The 21,366-nt window shown below is 51.9% G+C and overlaps 1 protein-coding gene across 1 annotated transcript in view; it reads left to right on the forward strand.

Moving 5' to 3' along the window:
* Nucleotides 1-5,994, forward strand: part of EHMT1 (euchromatic histone lysine methyltransferase 1) — a 59,505-nt gene extending 53,511 nt beyond the window's left edge. The window contains exons 24-26 of the mRNA XM_054393273.1: nt 1,397-1,475; nt 4,953-5,128; nt 5,808-5,994. Of these exons, the coding sequence (XP_054249248.1) occupies nt 1,397-1,475; nt 4,953-5,128; nt 5,808-5,994 (442 nt within the window). The remainder of the gene's footprint in view (nt 1-1,396; nt 1,476-4,952; nt 5,129-5,807) is intronic.
* The last annotated feature ends 15,372 nt before the right edge of the window (nt 5,995-21,366 follow it).

Genomic DNA, 21,366 nt, shown 5'->3' on the forward strand with positions numbered 1-21,366 from the left:
TTGAGGTGGAATCTCCTGGGTTCCAGTTTGTGCCCATTGCCCCTTGTCCTATCACAGGACACCAGTGGAAAGAGCCTGGCCCCTTCTTGACACCCACCCTCCAGATACTTGGAACCAGTCTTCTCTTCTGCAGACTAAACAGCCCCAGGTCTCAGCCTTTCCTCCTCAGACAGTTTCCAGTCCCTTCAGCATCCTTGCAGCTTCTGTTGCACACTCTCTAGTGTATCCCTGTCCTTGAACTGGGGAGCCCAGAACTGAACCCAGTACTCCAGATGTGATCTCACCAGGGCAGAGTAGAGTGGGAGGAGAACCTCCCTTGACCTGCTGGCCACACTCCTCTGAACACACCTCAGGCCTTCTTGACCACAGGAGCACATTGATGTCCCATGGGTAACTTACTGTCCACTAGGACCATCCAAAACTGTTTAAGATGGAAACAGAAAAACAAATGTGGGAACACCAGTTCAAAAGGGACTCCTGCAACAAGGGAGCTGGCATCAAAGCCAACAGCTCTCTAGGGTGAGAAAGGTTCTGTGTGTTTAGTCCTTCTCAGCAGGCCAGGCAAAGCAGCAATTGCTTCATGGTGCTGGGAGAACCTGGTTGTGATCTGTCTTACAACTGGTTTTACAACCAGGTGGTTGCTACTGGGAGCACGCCTCTGATCTAGTCTGGTTTGAGAGGGACTGAGAAAGCAGCCTAGATCCTTCCAGGGGTCCTGCCAGGTTCAGTTTGAGTGAAGACTTTCAACACAAGAGGTTTGTAGGATGTGTAATCTCTGGGGGTGTTGGAGCCCTGGAGGTGGCTGTCCAGAGAGGTTGTGGAGTGTCCTCTGGAGAGCATCCAAATCCCTCTGGACATCATGATCCCTGAGCAACCTGCTGTGGGTGACCCTACTTTAGATGATCTCCAGAGGTCCTTTCCAACCCCCACCATGCTGGCATTCTTCAAAACTCCCCTGGAAAATGGAGGAAGGACAGACAGAAGCCCTCTGCTTTGGGCTGTGACCAGCACAAGCACTGCAGTGGTAGGTGTGAGAACCAGGGCATGAGTCTGCCCATGAGCGTGGGGAGAACTTGATGGATGTGCTGAGCTTGGCCAACACAGAGATATGCAAATGGAAACATCATCCCCAGGAAGAAGGGACTGTTGCTGGAAGTCAGACTCCATGGTTACATTAAAAGGGTTGCCCTGAAAAGATGAGGTCTGGAGCCAGGTTTTAGCTGCTGTAAGCTGGCAAAGCTTGGGTGGCTCTGAGATGACCTGCACTGCCAAGGCTGTGGGCTGCCAGCTGGGGCTGGGATTCATCCCTTTCTTCCCTCTTCCCAGAAGGAGATGTTCAAGCCCAGGCTTGTGGTTGCCTGGGCATCCAATTTCTGCCTTTGCTCTTTGTCTGCAGGTATGTTGGGGAGCTGATATCTGACTCGGAGGCAGATGTCCGTGAGGAGGACTCCTACCTCTTCGACCTTGACAACAAGGTACTGTATCTGAAGGTGTCTCGTGAGACAAACCCAAGGTCTTGCCTCTCCAAAAGAGCAGAGAGGCTCTTTGTGTCCAGCTTGATGCACAGCACAATCTGAAAGCCTGCAAACAGGAGGACTTCATTCTCAGGATCTAGAGGGGCTGAGGTAAAGCTTGGAGGGCTTCTTACACCTGTAGTGGAGCCCAGCATCCCTGGGCCACTGTGGTATGTGCTGCCCACACCACTTCTGGTGCAAGATGCTCTTCTGTCAAAGCCATTTGGGCAGCCTGAGGTCAGAGGTTCAGTGTTTGATGGTCCAGTTTGCATGTGCAGGCTTGGAGCTGTGCTGATTGCACCTCTGTAAGTTGTTCATAAAAATAGGAGCTGCAGGACTCAAACCTCATGTTTACTTCTGAAGGGCTTCATCAGATAACCCTGGCAGGGACTTGAGGCTTCTTCTGCTGGTAGTTCTCCTGCTCTGCTCTGAGGAGGGCTGCTCAGGGCAGAACTGCTTCGAACACTGTGAGCTAAAGCTTTTCAGAAGGCCATCAGTTCAGGCTGAGCTTGGGAAAGGAGAGGAGAAAGGTGAGCTGAGGACTCAGAGGAGAGAGATGGCTTCCCAGGAAGGCTGTAAACAGTGTCTTGTTTGTGTCATCAGAAGCAAGACAGAGACTGTTGCTTAGTTTTGTGTGTGTGTGTTTGGTTTGGTGGTTGTTTTTTTTTTAAAGCAACACACACCAGCTGCAGGAGGACAGGGAATGGTCCTGCAGTCAGTCTGGAACAGTGAGCTCAGACTGTCATTAAGAAGTTGAAAAGCAGCAGAGGCTTTGGGCCTCTGGTTTGGGCATTTAGGAGCCCACCTGGACTTTGTTTTGCCTTTAGGTTAGCCCCTGGTTGGCTGCCACGAGAGACAAGGTCTGTGTTTGCTCTTACAAAGCCTTCAGTGAAGCAAGGAGGGAGAGCTAAGTACAGGCATAGGCATCACCTTTTATCAGGGCATCTTCAAAGTGAAGTATCTGCAGAAAACCAAGCACCAAGTCATTGAGAGGTGGTGAAAAGAAGCCCAAGGGGCTGGATGGAGGAGGGCAGGGCAGAGCCAGCTGGATCCTAAGTGGACCTAAGTGATAGGAAAATCACCCATGGTGTGAGCCCCAACCCTGGGAGGAGCAACCTTGGGGTCCTGATGTGTCTCAGAGGGGTGGCCTGAATGGGTCTGAGCTGTAGTGAGTGTGGCTGGGTTGTTATTTCTGTTGTCCCTGTTCCTGGAGTTGTCACTGAGGGCCAGGTGCATGGTGGATGGGTCAGTGTGCCAGGTCATGCAGTCACATCCCATTCCATGTCTGAAAGAGGGCAAACATCACAGCCCAAGCTTGCTGCCATTGCTGGGTTCCCAGGAGCAGGACACACCTCAACTCTCAGCTTCCACTGGTTAAAGGGATGGTTCCCTTCTCTCTTGTACATGGTGGAGAGCACTGTGCTACTTCTGGGGAAGATGAGGTTGAGTTTTGGTTGTGGCTGCCTTCTGCTGGTTGACCACCCCTTTCCCATGGCAGGGCCACCCTCTGCACTCCTTGCTCCACACTTGGCCCTGCTGTGCTCCGGTGAGCAGCAGCAGTGGTCAGGGCTGCACATTGCTGCATCTGTGTGACCTCTGCCTGCAGGCAGGAAGGGTTTGCTCCAGGCTTTCTCCAGGCATCCTCCCTTCAAAGACACCCCAGTGCCTTCTCTCTCCTGAGAAGGAACCCTAGAATCATTTAGGTTGGAACAGACCTTCAAGAACATCAAGTCTCCAAGCATTAACCCAGCACTGCCAGGTCACCACTGAACCATGTCCCTCATCTACACAGCTCTGAAATCCCTCCAGGGATGGTGACTCCACCACAGTCCTGGGCAGCCTGTTCCAGGCCTTGACAAGCCTTTTGGGGAAGAAATTGCTCCTCATGTCCAACTTAAACCTCCCTTGGTGCAACTTGAGGCTGTTTCCTCTCGTTCCATTGCTTGTTCCTATTGGAGTTCCAAAGCACTCCAAAGCAGGTTCATGGTTTCTCCAACACCCTTGTAGCCAGGTGGGAAGCACTTTGCTTTGGGACTTGCCCTCCTCACCAGCTTCACAATGAGGACACTGCCTGTGCTGGTCCAAGCAGCAGGCTCCTTTCTTGGGAAACACATCTTGACTTGCATGGTGGAGAGCTCAGATTCTTCTGGATGATGAAGGCTTGTAGCAGTGGCTGCTGTTGTCCTCGTAGCTTTTCCATGGATTAAAGTGAGGGAGTGCTGGGAGTTAAACACAGCATTGAAATTGGAGCTGGTTAGCACTGTGTGTGATGTGAGACCACGTAGGGTGATGCCTCTTCCAGTCCCTGGGACATCTTCCCTGGGCTCCTGCAGCAGTGGGTGGTGTGATCTGGCTCTGCTCATCCATTAAGGATTGCAAGGTGCTTGCCCAAAAGGGAGCTGGAGCACCGCTAATGGATCCTTTTACTTTTGGCCTCTTTGCAACTGAAATTAGCTTCTGTAATTAAAGTCTCTGCTTTGCACAGTCATTCTCTGCTGCAATAAAAGAGCCCTGAGGGGGGTTCTTTTATTTTCATGGAAAACAAAATATTGCTGCTCTCTGGGAAGGGCCTGGCTGTGTTCTCACTTTCACTTTTATCTGCAAACCTCTGCCTTTTCTGGCAGCTCTGGCTTTGTGTTTCCAGGCTATTGTGTTCAATTAGAGGACAGAACGGATCTCTGCTCCCCTGTCCAGTGGCTGTACCCGTAAGGTGTCTGCTCCAAGCATCATAGAATCATGGAATCGTTTGGGTGGAAGAGGCCTCTGAGATCATTCAGGCCAACCATTGACCTAACACCACCATGCCCACTAACCCATGTCCCCAGGTGCCATGGCCATGCTTTTACTGAACACCTTCAGGGATGGGGACTCCACCACCTCCCTGGGCAGCCTCTGCCAATCCCTGACCACTCCTGCACCAAAGAAATTTTTCCTCATCTCCAACCTAACTCACTGCTGGCACCATTCCAAGCCATTTCCTCTTCTTCTATCACCTGATACAAGGAAGGAGAGACCAACCCCCACCTCACTGCAACCTCTTTTCAGGGAGCTGTGGAGAGCAATAAGGTCTCCCCTCAGCTTCCTCTCCTCCAGACTAAACACCCCTCAGCTGCTTCTCCCCAGCCCTATTCTCCAGACCCTCCTCTAGCAGTATGCACCAAAGTGGGGCTGGGGATTGCTGTTGTGCCAGCCAGTGCTAGGGGCCTTTGGAAGGCCTTTGTGCTGATGGGTGCCCTGCAGAAGGCTGTGTTTCAATACAGAAATGTGTTTAGTCCTTGTAAAGCCGCAGTGGGTGTCCTGCTCTGGCTGCTCTGGCAGCTCTGCAGAGCACTGCTGGGGCAGCTGGTGGTTTGCTCGTCTGTTTCATCTAAACAAGCAGCAGCAGCAGCAGCACTAAAGCTGCCCTCAGCTGATGCCAGCTGCACTGTTGTTCCCCAGGATGGAGAGGTGTACTGCATCGATGCTCGTTTCTACGGCAACATCAGCCGCTTCATCAACCACCTCTGCGAGCCCAACCTCATCCCCGTGCGCGTCTTCATGGCGCACCAGGACCTGCGCTTCCCCAGGATCGCCTTCTTCAGCACCCGCCACATAGAAGCCGGAGAAGAAATCGGGTAAGGTGCTGTCCCCCGGGGCTGCCCTGCCCTTGGGGAGCCACCACCTGGCTCTGGGGTGGAGGGAGTGCGGAGGGATGAAGGCTCAGCTGCTCCTGAACCGACTCGCTCCAACCCTTCTGAGTTTCCTGGGGATATCACAAAGCGTAGAATCACAGAAGGCATCAGGTTAGAAGGGAGCCTCAGAGGTCATCCTGTCCGAACCCCCTGCAGGCAGCAAGGGACACCTCCAACTAGATCAGGTTGCTGAGGGCCACGTCAAGTTCGACCTTGAATGTCTCCAGGATGGGACCTCAACCACATCCCTGGGCAACCTGTTCCAGTATTTCACCACCTTCATTGTGCAGAACTTCCTCCTGATGTCCAACCTAAATCTCTCCTGCTCCAGTTCAAACCACTGCCCCTCATCCTATCCCCACAGGCCCTCCTAAGCAGTCCCTCCCCAGCCTTCCTCTAGGTCCCCTTCAGATACTGAAAATACTGGAAACAGCTCCTAGCCAAAAAAAAAAAAAAAATCATGATCTGAAGCTCTGCAAACCAAAGATATTGAAGATACTGGAAACAGCTCCTAGCCAAAACAAATCATGATCTGAAGCTCTGCAAACCAGGGCAGCACCCAAGCCTGCTGACCCCAGCCTGTGCTTTGCAGTGAGCCCCATCTCTGCTTTGTCTTTTGCAGCTTCGACTACGGAGACAGGTTCTGGGACATCAAAGGCAAATTCTTCAGCTGTCAGTGTGGTTCACCCAAGTGCAAACACTCGAGCTCAGCGCTGGCCCAGCGGCAGGCCAGCACCTCCTCGTCCCAGGACACGCAGGAAAATGGGCTCCCCGACACCAGCTCTGCCACGGCAGCCGGCCCCTTTTGAGGCTCTGCTCCCCAGAGACTGACTGGTTTTAACCCTTTAGGTTCACATACTGTCTGAGTTTCCATTTAAAGAGAGAAAAAAAAAACCGAAAAACAAAACCAACAAACCCACACAAAACCCTTCAAAGAAAGAAAGAAAGAAAACAAAGGCACTCAAGGAAAGCCAGACCAGGGCTTGGGACACTTAGGGCTGTGCCACCGACTGTAACTTGAGGAATGAGTCAGAGCAAATCCCACCTCTCCCCAGTCTAGGCAAGCTGCTGGGTTTCCCAGGTGTGTGTGGAGGAGGGGGAGGCTGCTGAGTTTGATTTTTCCAGGTGAGTTGTCCTGGCCTCTGACTCTGCTGAGTGTGGTGCGAGCCCTGGAGAGCCACCGGTACCCGAAGGGATCGCTCATGCCCAGTCATCTCCACTTCACCTGTAATAAACTTGGAATACTTGATGGGACTTTCTTTCTGAAAGCCAAGGGGAGAGTGGGGAGGGAGAGGGAAAGGGAGGTGCTGGCCTTTGCCTTTGCTTGCCACAGCCCCCGGGGGCAGGCTCTGCTGGTCGCTCCGTGTTGGTTTGGTCGGTTGTTGATTTTTAATCATCGATTCCTCCCAGGATGTTGTGGTGGGGCCTTTGCTGAGGAGCCAGAGGCCATTCCTGCCAACCACCCTCCTGCTTACCAAACCCCACTGCCTCTATTTTTTTTCTCTGCTGATGAGAAGAAACTCTCAGTCCTTACAATCCCTTTGCTCCCTGGCTCTCTCCAGAGCCACCTGGAGACTCTTCCCCCCCTAGCCCCTGCTCCCACCAGGGCTCCTCCGTTACAAACCAGCTGCGGTCCGAGCCGCGTGGCTCCGTTACTGTCTCAGTGTTTGGTTCATCCATGGAAGGATCTCCCTCGCCCTGCTGCGAGAAGGGAAGGCTGAAGGGGGATAGTTCAAGACACTACTTAAGAACCCAGCTCTTTGCTTTTTTGATTTGGAAAGGCAAAGCAAATGATCTCCACAGAGAACCTCTCCTCTGCCGGGGAGGGGCGAAGTCCCGGCAGGAAGATGATCCCCGAGGCTGCCACCAGCTCGTCCCTTCCCCGTCCCTTTTCTCAACGCTGGGCACCTTTGCTGAGTTTTTAATTGACACAACTCTGAGGTTTCAATAAAACTGATTTCTCGGTTTGGGATTTTTTTTGTTTGGATTTTTTTTTTTTTCTTTTGGATCATTACCTAAACATTGGGGAATAGCATTAAAAACAAAAAATAAAAGAGAAAAGAAAAGAAACGAAAGAAAACAAACAAAAAAACCAACCAAAAAAAACTACAAAAAAAAAAAAAAAGGAAAAAGACAAAAAAAAAAGAAAAAAAAAACAACCCCAAAAAATGACAGCAGAAAAAAGAAACCACACACCAACACACACAACAAAACCCCCCCCACAAAACGGTGCTGATTCTGGTGTGATTTTTTGCTCACCACGTGAATATAAACTTATCAGTTGTATAAAAATAAAGAAAAAGAACAAAGTGATTTTAGTATAAAAAAAAAAAAAAGCAGGAAAAAACCAGAAAAAAACCTTTTTTAAATTGTTAGTATTGTAGTGTGAATAAATTTGCCATCACCTTTTGTGTGGTGGCTGAGCAGGTCATTATCTTAATTTTTTCTTTTTTTCTTTCTTTTTTTTCTTTTTTTCTTTTTTTTTTTTTCTTCCCTCTTTTTCCATTTTTTTTCTTTTTTCCCCCTTTTTCCTTTTCCTTTTCCCCCCCCCTTTTTTGATTGTTTTTGTTGGTTTTCCCCCCCCTATATCTTTAAATACTGTAATTAGTGCAGTAACAGCTTTGTTGGTTTGTTTTTGTTTTTTGGGGGGGGAGGTTCATCTCTTCTAGAACATTCATAATGCCCTCATGTCTATTATTATTATTATTATTATTATTTTGTTTTGTTTTGTTTTCTGTTAATGGTTTTGGACACTTTTAAAGAAGCAGCCTTTTGGCTCTGATCATTTTCTTGTTCTGTTTTCAATGAAATCAATAAAAACAAAGGAAAAAAAGGTGTTTTAAAAGGAGTTTGGCTTTTTTGTCTGCTAGGGTGGAGAGGGGTGGTTGGGGTTGGCTGGCCTGGGGTTTCAAGGCTGGTCACCAGGTCACAGAATTACAGAACTGTTGGAGTTGGAAGGGACCTCAGGGACAGAACTTTGGATGGGGAGGAGACCCTAAAAACCAGTGACCTGCTTTAGTCAGTGCCCAGTGCTGTGGCTGCTCTTACTCCCATCACACCTTTCCTACTGGGACTAGGCTAGTATCCAGTCTGGGATTCATAGATTCAGATTCCTAGACTGGTTTAAGTTGGAAGGGACCTTAAAGCTCATCCAGTTCCAACCCCCTGCCATGGGCAGGGACACCTCCCACCAGCCCAGCTTGCTCAAGGCCTCATCCAGCCTGGCCTGGAACACCTCCAGGGAGAGGGCATCCACAACCTCCTTGGCAACCTGTTCCAGTGTCTCACCACACTTAGGGTGAAGAACTTCTTCCTAATGTCTAATCTAAAACTTCCCTCCTGTAGCTTGGATCCATTCCCTCCAGTCCTATCACTACCTACATCCTAAAAAGTCCCTCCTCAGCTTTCCTGCAGCTCCCTTCAGATACTGGAAGGCTGCTGTAAGGTCTCCCTGAAGCCTTCTCTAAACTGAACTCCAGATCTCTCAGCCTGTCCTCATGTTGGCAGCTGAGGGTCACCTGTCCTGTGTGCTGCTCCCTGCAGATGCCACCTCTGCCTTCCTGCCCCCTAGGTGGGGCACAAGCTGTGGCAGTGCCCTTGGTCTGCAGAGGAGCAAGTCTCAGGCAGAGCCTTTCTGCAGCCCAGCCCTTGGCAGGAGCTCTCCTCATCAGCTTCTCCCTGCCTTGAGCAGCCCCTGGCTGTGCTGAGCTGCCTTGAACTGCACAAAGTGCCTCAGTGAGCAGAGCCTGGGGTGAGAAGTGACAGCACTGAGCAGGGTCAGTTCTGGTCCTGCTCAAACCAGGATACTTGGCTTAAAGGGGAAACTAGGAGAGCAAAAAGCTCCCCCTCTATGCTTCCAGGCAAAGAAGAAGAAGCCAAACTGTTTGCTTTCTGTTTAAAGAGGGGTTTGGGTTGGGTTTTAAATTTTGTGTCATCTCTCAGCCTAAAAGTCACCAACCTGGGGGCTTGGGCTCACTGAGGAGAGGCAGAGCCCAGTGCAGACTGGGAGGGACTGTGCTGCCTCCTCCTCACCTGCATGGAGGACAGTAAATGAAATGAAATCAAAGAGGCCACAGAGAGGGGTGAGGAGGAGAATCTCCTGCCTGTGAGCAAACCCCAGGGACTGTTGCTGATAGGAGAGGAGGAATCTCTGGGCTCTGTTGGCTTTTGCCTGAGCCAGCAGCTCCAGCTGAGGCAGGGGCTGGATTTGGGATTCATCTCTTGGGGGAGCAGTGCCAAGGGGTCCCCCTGAGCCCTGGGGTGCCAGGTGGGGGGGGTGCTGAGGCTGCATGACTAAGCAGAGCCACAGCAGCCTTGCCCTCAACCTGCACCAGGAGGAGAAGAGACTCAGTCACTGCCAGTCAATAACTCATGAAAATATTCATAATGGGCAGGAACAGCCTGGCCTGGTGCCAGCCAAGGCTGGGAGGAGTGGGAAGGGCTTTGGTCAGGGCCTCAGACACTCACCCACCTCACAGGAGCCTTCACTGCTCATGGAACCCTGTAGGTGCCCTCATCATCCTCAGTCATGAATTATCACAGAGAATGGTTTGGGCTGGAAGGGACCTTAAAGATCATCCAGCTCCAACCCCCTGCCATGGACAGGTTGCTCAAGGTCTCATCCAGCCTGGCCTTGAACACCTCCAGGGAGGGTTCCTCAACCTCCCTGGGCAACCTGTTCCAGTGTCTCCCCACTCTCACCATCAAGAATTTCTTCCCCATCTCCAGTCTCAATCTCCCCTCTCCCAGCTCAAAGCCATTCTCCCTCATCCTGGCACTCTCAGCCCTTGTCAAAAGTCCCTCCCCAGCTCTCCTGTAGCCCCTTCAGCTTGAGCACAGTGAGTGAGTGAAGATGTCTGGATGTTAGGTTTGTCTGATGAGATGGAACTGCAGAAAGTGCCACCAGGAACAGGCAGAGCTGTCAGGGACCCTTGGAGCCACCGCTGTGCCCTGGCACGTTGAGATCATTTAGCCATGGCTAATGCTAATTACAATCACACCTTCCAATACTGTATAATTAAGCATTGTAATGAACATCATCTGCTGTAATTGAAGGTGAGGAGTGGAAAACCCCCAGAGAAATCTGATCTCAGACTGGAACTTGCCTGGAGTCCCTGGTTTTCCTGGGGCTAAGGTGGGAACCTCCCCTGGTTTTGGTGCTGTGTGTGGGTCAGGTGCAGGTCCTGGGCACAGAGATTCACAGATTCACAAACTGCATCAAGTTGGAAGGGAGCCTCAAAGCTCATCTTGTCCAACCCCCCTGCAGGCAGCAGGGACACCTCCAACTAGAGGTTGCTCAGGGCCACATCAAGTCTGACCTTGAATGTCTCCAGGGATGGAGCCTCAACCACCTCTCTGGGCAACCTGTTCCCACCCTCATTGTGCAGAACTTCCTCTTGATGTCCCTGGGCTAGGAGGGGGTTTTGTGTGTCCTGTGCCCACCCAGGTAGCTGGGAGGGGGGTAACAGCCAAAACTGATTTCACAGAGCTGGAGGAGATGCTGCACTGCTCCCACACATGGGACATCCCTGATCCTCTTCTTCCCACTGGCTTTCCCCAGTGAAGGTCAGGGACTCTGAGCCAAGGTGGAGGTGCAGTGAGCTGGCCTGGACAGGCTGCAATGGCTCCTTTTGGGATGCTGCACTGCACCCACAGCTGGGGCACACTGGGGAGGTGCCAGCTGACTGCAGGAGCAGGGCTGGGCAATCTGAGGTGCCCTGTGGAGGGACTGAGCTGTGGCACAGAGCTGGGCTCCTTAGTCAGAGGGCAACCTAAAACACCCAAAAGGCTGCATCCATCTCCCTGCAGCTGCACTGGCCCAGGGAAGCCATAAAATCAGCCTGAAATACTGGAGCTGATCCAGCATCTTCTCTTCACAGGCTCCATCTCTCTGTCCCCCAGTGCTGGCCTCCCTGGCTTGAGGAAACACGAGCCAGGTGCTGGTTGTCCTGCAGCCCAGGTGGGGCTTACAAAATTTCTCCAAATGGAGGATTTCACCTGGAGTCTCATTTCTGAGGCTTTGCCACAGCTGGGAGAGGTTTTATTTTATCTGCCCAGAGCACAGAATATTCCCCTGTCTGCTGAAAGAGCTCCTTATCACCTTTTAATTTCCTCTCTGTGCTGCAGGGCTGGATGAGAAGCCACAGCCACTGTCAGGGCTGGCAGGAGAAGGTCTCCATGTCCTGGCTGCTGCTGCTGCCAGCCCTGCACCAGGGTGAGGTTCTCCTTTAAAGTCTGCAGGTGGGATGGGAATGATGAAGCAGGTGATGGGAGAGGCCACAAAAATGATCCAGGGGGAAGCCCTCTGCTGTGAGGTCAGGCTGAGAGAGTTGGGGTTGTGCAGCCTGGAGAAGAGAAGGCTCCAGGGAGACCTTCTGGTGGCCTTGCAGTGCTTAAAGGGCTGAGCAGAAAGCTGGGGACAGGCATCTGAGCAGGGCCTGTTGTGACAGGACAAGAGGTGATGGTTTGAAACTAAAAGAGGGAGATTCAGCCTAGAGAGAAGGGAGAAATGTTTGACCCTGAGGGTGGTGAGAGCCTCTCCCAGGCCATCCAGAGAGGAGGGAGCTGCCCCATGCCTGGAGCCATCCCAGGTGAGGTTGCCTGGGGCTCTGAGCAACCTGCTCTAGTTGCAGATGTCCCTGCTGACTGCAGGGGGGTTGGACTGGATGAGCTTTAGAGGTCCCTTCCAACCCAAACCATCCCATGGGTCTATGATTGTATGGGAGGTGCTGATACTGAGGGAGGTCAAGATCAGCCCACACCACCACCCCCACCTTCCCTAGGCCCTGGCACTGCTCAGACAAAGCAAACACTGCTGAGTGCTGCCTGGGAGCAGAGGTGGGGGGCTGCTGGTTTAACTGGGAGGCTGAACAAGGTCAGCCCTGCAACTGAAGTTTCCCACTCAGCTCTTCCTCTCCATCTCTGTTTAAGCAGTGTGAGAGTCATCCCAGAGCACCTGACCACTGCTCTGAGCAGCTGCAGGGGCTCCACCTTGCTGGGCAGAAGACACAAGGAGGTGATGTCCTCCTGGGTGCACCTGTGTGCCATGCAAGGTGGCAGTGCCCACCACCTTGGCTGAGCAACTGCACCACAGTGCCAAGAGAAACCAAAGCCTCCAGCTTGGTGCCAAGAAGTGTGTGGTGCCAGCTGCTGCTCCTGTGCAGGATGAAGGTCAGCCACAGGTTACTGAGGGCTTTTTTCCCCCCCCCCTGCCTTACACTGGACAGTTTAAGACTCATCTTGCCAGGGTGCTGGACCAGCTCATTTCAGCTCTGCTGTGACCTAGAAAGGTTGGGCCAGATGACCTTTGGGGTCCCTTCCAACCTGGCATTCTCTGGTTCTGTGTACCCAGCCTGGGAAGCCTTCATTCTCCTGGATCCTGGGCTGAGCCAACCCCTCGGGCTGCCTCTGCAAGCATCAGGGGGACTTCAGCAGCCCCTGCACCAAGGAATGCTCCCATGGTTGGCAAGTTTGTGTTTATAATGAACCCTCTGGGATGTGTGGGGAAGTGGAAGGAAGGAAACTGAGGCAGTGAGAGTGTTCTGACTGTGTTACACCCTGGCCAGCACATGCTCAGCACTCGCACAGGTGGGGTTTGATAAGCAGCTCTTCACCATCCTTTCTCTTGGAGGCCTGAAGGGTTTGCAGGTACCTAAGATGAAGCTCTTTGCCCTTGCTCCACCCCTAAACCTCCTAAAACCAGGGGGGTTGTGCTCCAGGGCTGCCAATGGTCTTATTGATGCTGCTGTTGGGGTGGGATCAAACTCATCAGCAGAGCAAACCTGCCTATCTGACCTGGTAGGAGCAGGGCATCAGCACAGCCAGCCAAGACTGCCTAAGTGCTTGCAGCTCTGCTATCACCAAGACAAGAGCTTATGGTAGGCAAAGAGCTGTTTGAAGAGGAGTCACTTCCCTGGCTGCAGAAGTCTCTGAGACTTCCGAGAGCAGGAACAGAAAACATTGGAGTAGTTGCATCCTATGTGCCCAGTTTGGATCCTGTGTGCCTGGTTAGCACGTTGGGAGAGTTCAACAGGCATCAAACATCTCAGCCTGGGCAGAGCAAAGTGCATTTTGGGCTGAGTTAATTTGGAGGAGGTGGCTGGGGAGCAGGGCAGGGTCAGGGGGTTGTGGGAACACCAAAGGATCTGCACCTGCAGGGTGTTATTCTCTTCCCCTCCAGGGATGCTTCAAAAGCTCAGTGCTGGGAGCTGTGTGCTGGTGCCTGACCTGGGCTCTGCTGTCTGACCCCAGAGGATCAGTGAGATGCTCTGTAGCTGGAACAAACTGGAGCAGAGGTGAGGTGAGGACTTGTGGTTTTGATAAGGTGGGAAATAGGAAGATCTGGAGGGCTAGAAGTCGTTTCTGCTGGAGGACTTGGGAGCCTGAGAAGGTATCTGGAGCCTGCTGGATGCAAAGCACCTGATGATGGAGAGCTTGCCCTGCCTTCTGAAGGAGCCTCCATCTGTGGTTTCAGAGTGAGGGTGATTTAAAGGGATGTGTTTGTCTGTGCTGTGTAACAAGCTTACCAAGGGAAAAAAAATAATCAGCAGCCCTTTGTTTGAAAAGCAGAAAGAGATGCAAGAAATCATTGAGATTTCTCTTCCTTCTTTCAGAAACCCCAGGCAGTGAATTAGCTGTGATGGGTGAGCAATAAAAGCCTTCTGTGTGGCTCCCTTGCACTAGATAAAGAAGCATAAAGCCTCAGTGATGCAGGGCTCAGGGTGGGCAGGAAAATGTTCCACCTGAGCAGCAGCAATTAGTGCACTTGGCTTTGTCTTTGTCGTGCTCTGTAGATATAATTCTGAGCAGCAGATAAGCTTTACCCAGACATAATAAGACAAACATCCTTTTCTTCTGCTGCTGGGAAGAGAATTTCTCTCAATTCATGCAGCTGTTGGAGGGAAAAAGAGCTGGAATAAATTGTTGAGGAGTTTGTGAAGAGCCTGTGTGGTCTGCACCACCAGCAAAGTGATGTGCAAATGAGTGAGAAGGGGCTGGGGAGGATATTCCCTTTTTCATCATCCCTTTGACACTGACTTGAGTGGGAGGGGAGATGGCAGGACTTGATCTTGGAGGTCTTTTATGACTCTGTGATTCTATGTTCCGGGAAATATTTGGTTTTGCTGAGGACTCTTGTGTTTTCTCTCCTGCTGTGCTGGGAGCTGCTGTTCCACCCATGGTGCAAATCTCCTGGAGCAGCTGCAGCTCTTCTGGGGAGAGCAGCTTGAGTTGGGCACCCAGTGGGATGCTGGAGCTGTGCACCTCGGGGTGGGAGGAAGAGCTGGAGTCAGTGACTGAGCAGGCAGAAACGTGGTGCTCAGCACCAGCATCCAACATGTGCACAGGGACAGGAGTGGGACAATGCCAGGCTGATGGTTGTGAGCGAGAGGCAAAACTGACTTCAGGCAACTTTGTGCTGATGCTCATTGTGCCCAGGCTATCCCTGAACTTCATTTGGGGATAGGTGGCCAGCAGGGAGTAGGGAAGTGATTGTTCCACCTGTGCTCAGCACTGGTGAGGTCACATCTCCAATACTGTGTTGTGACAGGACAAGGGATGAGGGTTTGAAACAAGAAGGATAGGGAAGTGCTGGAAGGTGTCCAGGGAAGGGCCATGGGGATGAGCAGAGGGCTGGAGCTGCTCTGCTATGGAGACAGCTTGAGAGAGTTGGGGTTGTGCAGTCTGGAGAAGAGAAGGCTCAGAGGAGACCTTCTTGTGGCCTTCCAGTATCTGAGGGGGCTACAAGAAAGCTGGGGAGGGACCATTTAGGGTGTCAGGGAGTGACAGGACTGGGGGGAATGGAAAAAAAGACAAACTAGAAATGGGTAGATTCAGATTGGATGTTAGGAAGAAATTCTTCCCCATGGGGGTGGAGAGACACTGGCACAGGTTGCCCAGGGAGGTGGTGGAAGCCTCATCCCTGGAGGTTTTTGCAGCCAGGCTGGATGTGGCTGTGAGCAACCTGCTGTGGTGTGAGGTGTCCCTGCCCATGGCAGGGGGGTTGGAACTGGCTGAGCCTTGAGGTCACTTCCAACCTTGACAATTCCGTGATTCCATAAAAGAGGAATAGGAAGAAATGTTTGACACTGAGGGTGGTGAGACCCTGGCCCAGGTTGCCAGAGAGGTGGGAGATGCTCCATCCCAGGAACCATTCCAGGTGAGGTTGTTTGGGGCTCTGAGCAACATGCTCCAGTTGCAGATGTCCATGCTGACTGCAGGGGGGTTGGTCTGGGTGACCTTTAGAGGTCCCATCCCACCCAAACCACTCTGTGGTTCTGTGCCTGCTGATGACTACTGACCTGTGTAAAACCTGTTTGGTTTCCCCCCATTATTTGCAATGTCTCCATTGTCAGTGGTCAGACAAGGGATGTGTGGCTGGGTCAAACACAGATGCCTCTGGCCTTCCAGCATGGCAAAGATCATCACAGAATCACAGAACTAACCAGGTTGGAAAAGGCCTTCGAGATCATCAAGTCCAACCTATCAACCAAACCATGGCACTGAGGGCCTCATCCAGTCTCTTTTTAAACACTTCCAAGGACAGTGACTCCACCACCTCCCTGGGCAGCACATTCCAAAGGCCAATCTCTCTTTCTGTGAAGAATTTCTTCCTGACATCCAGCCTAAACCTCCCCTGCAGATGCAGCTGCCCAGGGCAATGAGCTGCCCAAGGGGAGCTCCTGGTGCTGCCTGCATGATCCTGGTGGTGTCACCACCTCGTGTAGCTGGACTGAAGGAAATCTGCTTCTGCAGTGCATGATTCCTGCTGATGCTGGGCAGAGGGTAGGGACAGAAAATGGTTGTTGCTGGTTGTTGGTGAAGTGGCCCAGGCTGTGGGGCAGGCCATCAACCAGAGCAGCAATGTTACATTTCTCTGGAACAAGAGTTTTGCTGCCTATTGGATTCCGTTAAAAGAATTCAATTTAGAAAACATTATGCTGAGGAGAGGAGGAGGAGGAGGAGGGCAAAACGTTATGGCTAAATCATTTCAATTAACCATCCCAGGCCTTTTGTGCTAATTCAGTTGAAACAAGTGCTGCCTGCTCCTCAGAGATGCTCAACCAAGAGCACAGCATTGGCAAACATGGCTCCAACAACATCCATGAAGGCTTCTTCCAGCTGAGAGCTGGCCCTAGGGACAGGTTGCTGTGGTGCTGCTGAGCCTGAGCTCAGAGATTCACAGAATGGTTTGGGTTGGAAGGGATCTTAAGGACCATTCAGTTCCAACCCCCTGCTATGGGCAGGGACACCTCCCACCAGCCCAGGTTGCTCAAGGCCTCATCCAACCTGGCCCTGAACACCTCCAGAGAGGGGACATCCACAACCTCCCTGGGCAACCTCTTCCAGTGTCTCCCCACCCTCACTCTCAATAATTTCTTCCTCATCTCCACTCTCAGTTTTCCCTCTGCCAGCTCAAAGCCACTGTCTCTTGTCCTGTCACTCCCAGCACCTTGTCAAAAGTCCTTCCCCATCTCACCTGGACCCCCTCAGATACTGGAAGGTTGTTCTAAGGTCTTCCTGGAGCTCCTCAGATACTGGAAGGCTGCTCTGAGGTCTTGCTGCAGCCTTCTCTTCTCCAGGCTACACAGCCCCAACTCTCCCAACCTGTCTCCATAGGGGAGGTTCTCCAGCCCTTTGATCATCTTTGTGGCTTCCTTTCCAACAACTCCAGGTCCTTCTTGTCCTGGGGACACCAGAGCTGGACACTGATGCAGGTGTGGTCAGAGCAGAGGGAGCTCTTGAAGCAGAACAAAGAATGGAAAATCTGTGAAAAAGAGCTCAGATCCCTCTCGCACAGTCAGTCCTTGATGCCACTGACCTTGGCACATGGGATTTCTTGAGCTAATTCTTCCATCAGTGTCAACATCCTTGCACTGCCTAGAACTGGGCACATGAGCCAGCTCGATCCTGCTTGGAGAACAAACAGCCCAGATCCAAATGTGAAGCTTCATCAGAAGCCTCTGGCACTCATCCACACTTCTGCAAGCTAGCAGAGACTCGTGCTAGAGAAAGTTCAACTCTCTTTAGGTGATTGATTTTCCTTCCTTGACCTTTGAAGTGGTTGCACTTGCTCTTAAGAGACCAGCAAGTGTTGGGCTCTTTGCCTTATCCAGCTGTGCTTCAGGCTACTTCCCAGATTTGGATGACAGAAATGTTTACTTATGGCTGAGTGCTGGAAATTCCTGGGATTTCAGGTCAAAATCAAAGGAAACTTCTGGAAATTCCTGGGATTTCAGGTCAAATCAAAGGAAACTTCAACACTTGGAAGGTTGGGAAGGGTTGTAAAGCCCTCAACAACCTGTCTGGGCTTGTGCTGGGCTTTGTCTTCACCATATCTCTGCCAGCTTCCTGGACTTCTCTGTGCTTCCTAAGAGACAACTCTCATGCCTCCAAATCCCCTTCTTTGATACCCTAAGAAGATGACAATGGAGAATTGAAGACAGTTTTATTTTCTTTCCCAAAATATTTACATTGCCTCCTCTAGCAAGGAGAGGATTTAGAGGGCTTCTAGGAGGGGTGAGGAGGAAACACTAAGAGAGCAGAGCACTGCTCTTGGAAACTGTTGAGCTCTGTTCCTTTTCTGCCTCTTGCAAAGCAATAGGAGCCTGATGTGTTTGTTTCTCAGTGAAGTGAAAAACCTAACTGTTCCCATGGACTAATCCTGTACTGAACTCTCTGGAACAGGAACAGTAAAGACCTCAAGAAAGAAATATTCGAAACACTCTGCTGGGCTGCTTGGTTGTTGTGTGCTGGTGAATGCTGTAGGACTAAAGAGAGCAACCCATGTCTGATTTAAAATATTGAATTCTTGTCTTGGTTACATGGGAAATGAGTGAGGTGTTCAGAGAGGTCAGAAAATACAACTGAGGGAGGTGCTCAGAGAGGTCAGCAAAGGGGTGGAGAGAGAGCATGGCTGGCAGTGGGAGTGTGCTGCTGGACCTGGTGCATGCAGGCTGACTGGGCAAGGAAAGCTGGTGGAGCTGGGAGTGAAATGAAAAAGAGCAGAGCTGAAGGCAACTTGATCAGCCTTGCAGCCTCTCTTGGGCACTCTCCGGTAGTTCTCTGTCCCTCTTGAACTGGACACAATACTCCAGGTGTGGTCTCACCAGGGCAGAGCAGAGAAGGGGGGAGGAGGAGGAGGAAAACTTCCCTTGACTTGCTGGCCACACTCTTAACAAACCCCAGACTCACTCCTAGTCCTGCTGCTCTTGACCTTTAGCCCTTGGTGGGTTGCTCTGTAGCTTCAAGTGAGTGATCCCGTGGAGAGGCAGAGCAGCTACAGTGCTGGGAGCTGAGCTGCCCACCCTGCTCTCCAGCAGGAATGCACATTTCTATTCCACCCAAGTCATGATCCCTCCAATTTTCACGTTCCAGCAGATGATGTGGAATGGGCACTGAGTGCCCCATTCACTGGCAGAGGAATGGGTCCCTCCCTGCTGCCTGGGAGCCCTAATTACTGTGGTGAACTGGCAGAGCTGCCAGCTTGAGGCACTGGCTGTACATCTGTGTTGCCCCAAGGAGCAAGCAGAGCAGTGAACACCATCATTTGGCAGGGACATGGGGACTGGCCCCTTCCCTGGGGGGTGGGCAAGAGGCCATCACGTTGCTGCGCACATGGAAGAAAAGGGCCCCAGGGAGTGGAGAACTCCTGGCTGCATCTGGTCTAAGGGTCCTGGATTAACCAGCTGAAGCCCTGTGAGGAGAGGCTGAGGGAGCTGGGGGTGTTCAGCCTGGAGAAGAGGAGGCTCAGGGCAGACCTCATTGCTGTCTACAACTACCTGAAGGGAGGTTGTAGCCAGGTGGGGGTTGGGCTCTTCTCCCAGGCAAGCAGCAGCAGAACAAGAGGACACAGTCTCAAGCTGTGCCAGGGGAGGTCTAGGCTGGAGGCTAGGAGAAAGTTCTTCCCAGAGAGAGAGATTTGCCATTGGGATGTGCTGCCCAGGGAGGTGGTGGAGTCTCCATCCCTGGAGGTGTTCAAGAGCAGCCTGGGTGAGGCACTTAGTGCCATGGTCTGGTTGGTTGGATAGGGCTGGGGGATAGGTTGGGCTGGAGGATCTTGGAGGTCTCTTCCAACCTGGTTGATTCTATGATTCTAAGGCATACTTAGAAGCAGTATTTGCTCTGCTCTGTCCTGATGAGGCCACATCTGGAAGACAGTATCCAGTTTTGGACTCCCTGGTCAAGGAGGACAGGGACTTGCTGGAGAGGGTACAGGAAAGGGCTGTGAAGGTGACCAGGGACAGGAACATCTCTCTTACAAGGAAAGACTGCAAGATCTGGGCCTTTTTAGTTTGGAAAAGAGCAGACTGAGGGGAGATCTTCTCAGTGCTGATCAATACTCAAAGGGTGGGTGGCAGGAGGATGGAACCAGCCTTTTCTCAGTGGTGGGTGGCCAGTGACAGGACAAGAAGTAATAGGCACAAAGTCAAACATAAGAAATTCCATCTAAATGTGAGGAGGAACTTCTTTAAGGGTGGCTGAGCACTGGAATAAGATGTTCAGGGAGGTGGTGGAGTCCTCATCCCTGGAGGTTCTCAGGAAATGTGTGGCCATGGCACTAGGGGACATGGTTTAATGGCCATGGTGGTGTTGAGCTTTTCCACCCAAACCAATTCTGGTTCTGTGATTCTTGATGTGCAATTCTCAGCTGTGGTTTCTTCCCCTGATTTCCCAAGTTCTGGCATTGCTGTGCCAGTTGTGCAGCACTACCCAGCAAAACCCTTGCCCAGCTTTGCTCCATTGAGGCAGCTTCCCTTGTGCCTGGGTCAGCCTGTGCAGCCCCTGCCCTTGCACCTCTGTAGGGGGAGGGTTTGAAGTGGGAGCTCTTCAGCCACCTGAGTTTCCTTGCAATAAACCTTTGGTTGTGGCCTGTGCTGTGTTTGCTGATTAGAATGATCTCCTCAGCAACAGAAGCTCTCAGTGTCTCCTCCAAAGTGAGGAGGAATAATTAAGTCCTCTCACTAATGCAAATAAATAATGCCTTTGGAGAGTCCTGAGTGCATCATAAATCATCAGAGCTGTGTTCCTGAGATGCCACCTCCTCATGTCCTGGTGCTGAGTGATTACAGCAGGGCTTTATCATGTGTTGTGCACAGATCACCTGCTGGCCCCTAATGTCACTGCCTGAAGAGGTTGGTGGTGCTGTGCTGTCCCTGATGCCTGATTGTGACCTGGGATTGTTTTCTGCAACTCTTGTGTAGTGAGAATGAAATATCTTCCCTGTGGGGACAGGCTGTGAGAGTTGGGGCTGTTCAGCCTGGAGAAGAGAAGGCTGTGGGGAGACTTACCCTTCACCCTTTGAGTGACTAAATGAACCCACCACGGGGTGAAATCACTGCTCTCCTGTTCCAAGAAGAGCCTTCTTGGACAGAGCAGGGGAGACCTGCTGCTTTGGGAGGCCTGGCTGTGAGCTCTCCTGGATGAACACTGGCAGCTTCCCTCTGCTGAGACAGACTGGCTGCTTTAGTCTGGCCTCTTCATGGTGTCTGGCATGTGAGTCTGGAGAAGAGCTGCAGGAGCAGCTCTCTGCTACAGAAGCATCTGCCTGTTGTGTGGACCAGCTGCACTGAAGGGTTGTTGAGCACTGGAGTGGGCTGCCCAGCGAGGTGATTTGGGCATTGTCCCTGGTTGTGCTTGAAAGCTGTGTAGGTGTGGTGCTTAGGGATATGGCTTTGTGGTGGACTTAGAGTAGGGTTAATGGTTGGACTCAGTGATCTGAAGGTCTTTCCCAACCCAAATGATTCTGTGATTTCCCCCAGGGAATGAGAAGGAAGCTGTCCCAGGTCATGGTGGGCAAGCTGGACCCCTCTGCAGGGCTCTGGCTTCCTCAAGATGAGCATCGAAGGAAGAAGAGCTTGTGCTGGGCAGTGGATGCTCTGCTTCTGCCTGTTCCCAGGGCTTCTGGGGATGAGTGAGGGGTGATCAAGTGTCTCTGTAAATGTCTGGGAAGGTGAGGATGGAGGAGCTTTGTGGCATGGCACTGGCAGCTGTATGAAACCCAGTGCCAGCCTCGAAGCTGTGTCCTGTGCTCCCAGGGCAGCCAGACCCAGAGCTGGTGGCAGAGCTGCTGCTGATGCCTGGCAGAGCTGATGTCCCTGAGCTGGGCAGGGTGGTTCTGAACCTCCCCCAGCAATTTATCTTGCAAACCATCAGGCTTTTGGAATCTTGGATAAACCAGAAAC

Source organism: Indicator indicator, chromosome 28 (assembly GCF_027791375.1).
Source record: "Indicator indicator isolate 239-I01 chromosome 28, UM_Iind_1.1, whole genome shotgun sequence".
NCBI lineage: Eukaryota > Metazoa > Chordata > Aves > Piciformes > Indicatoridae > Indicator > Indicator indicator.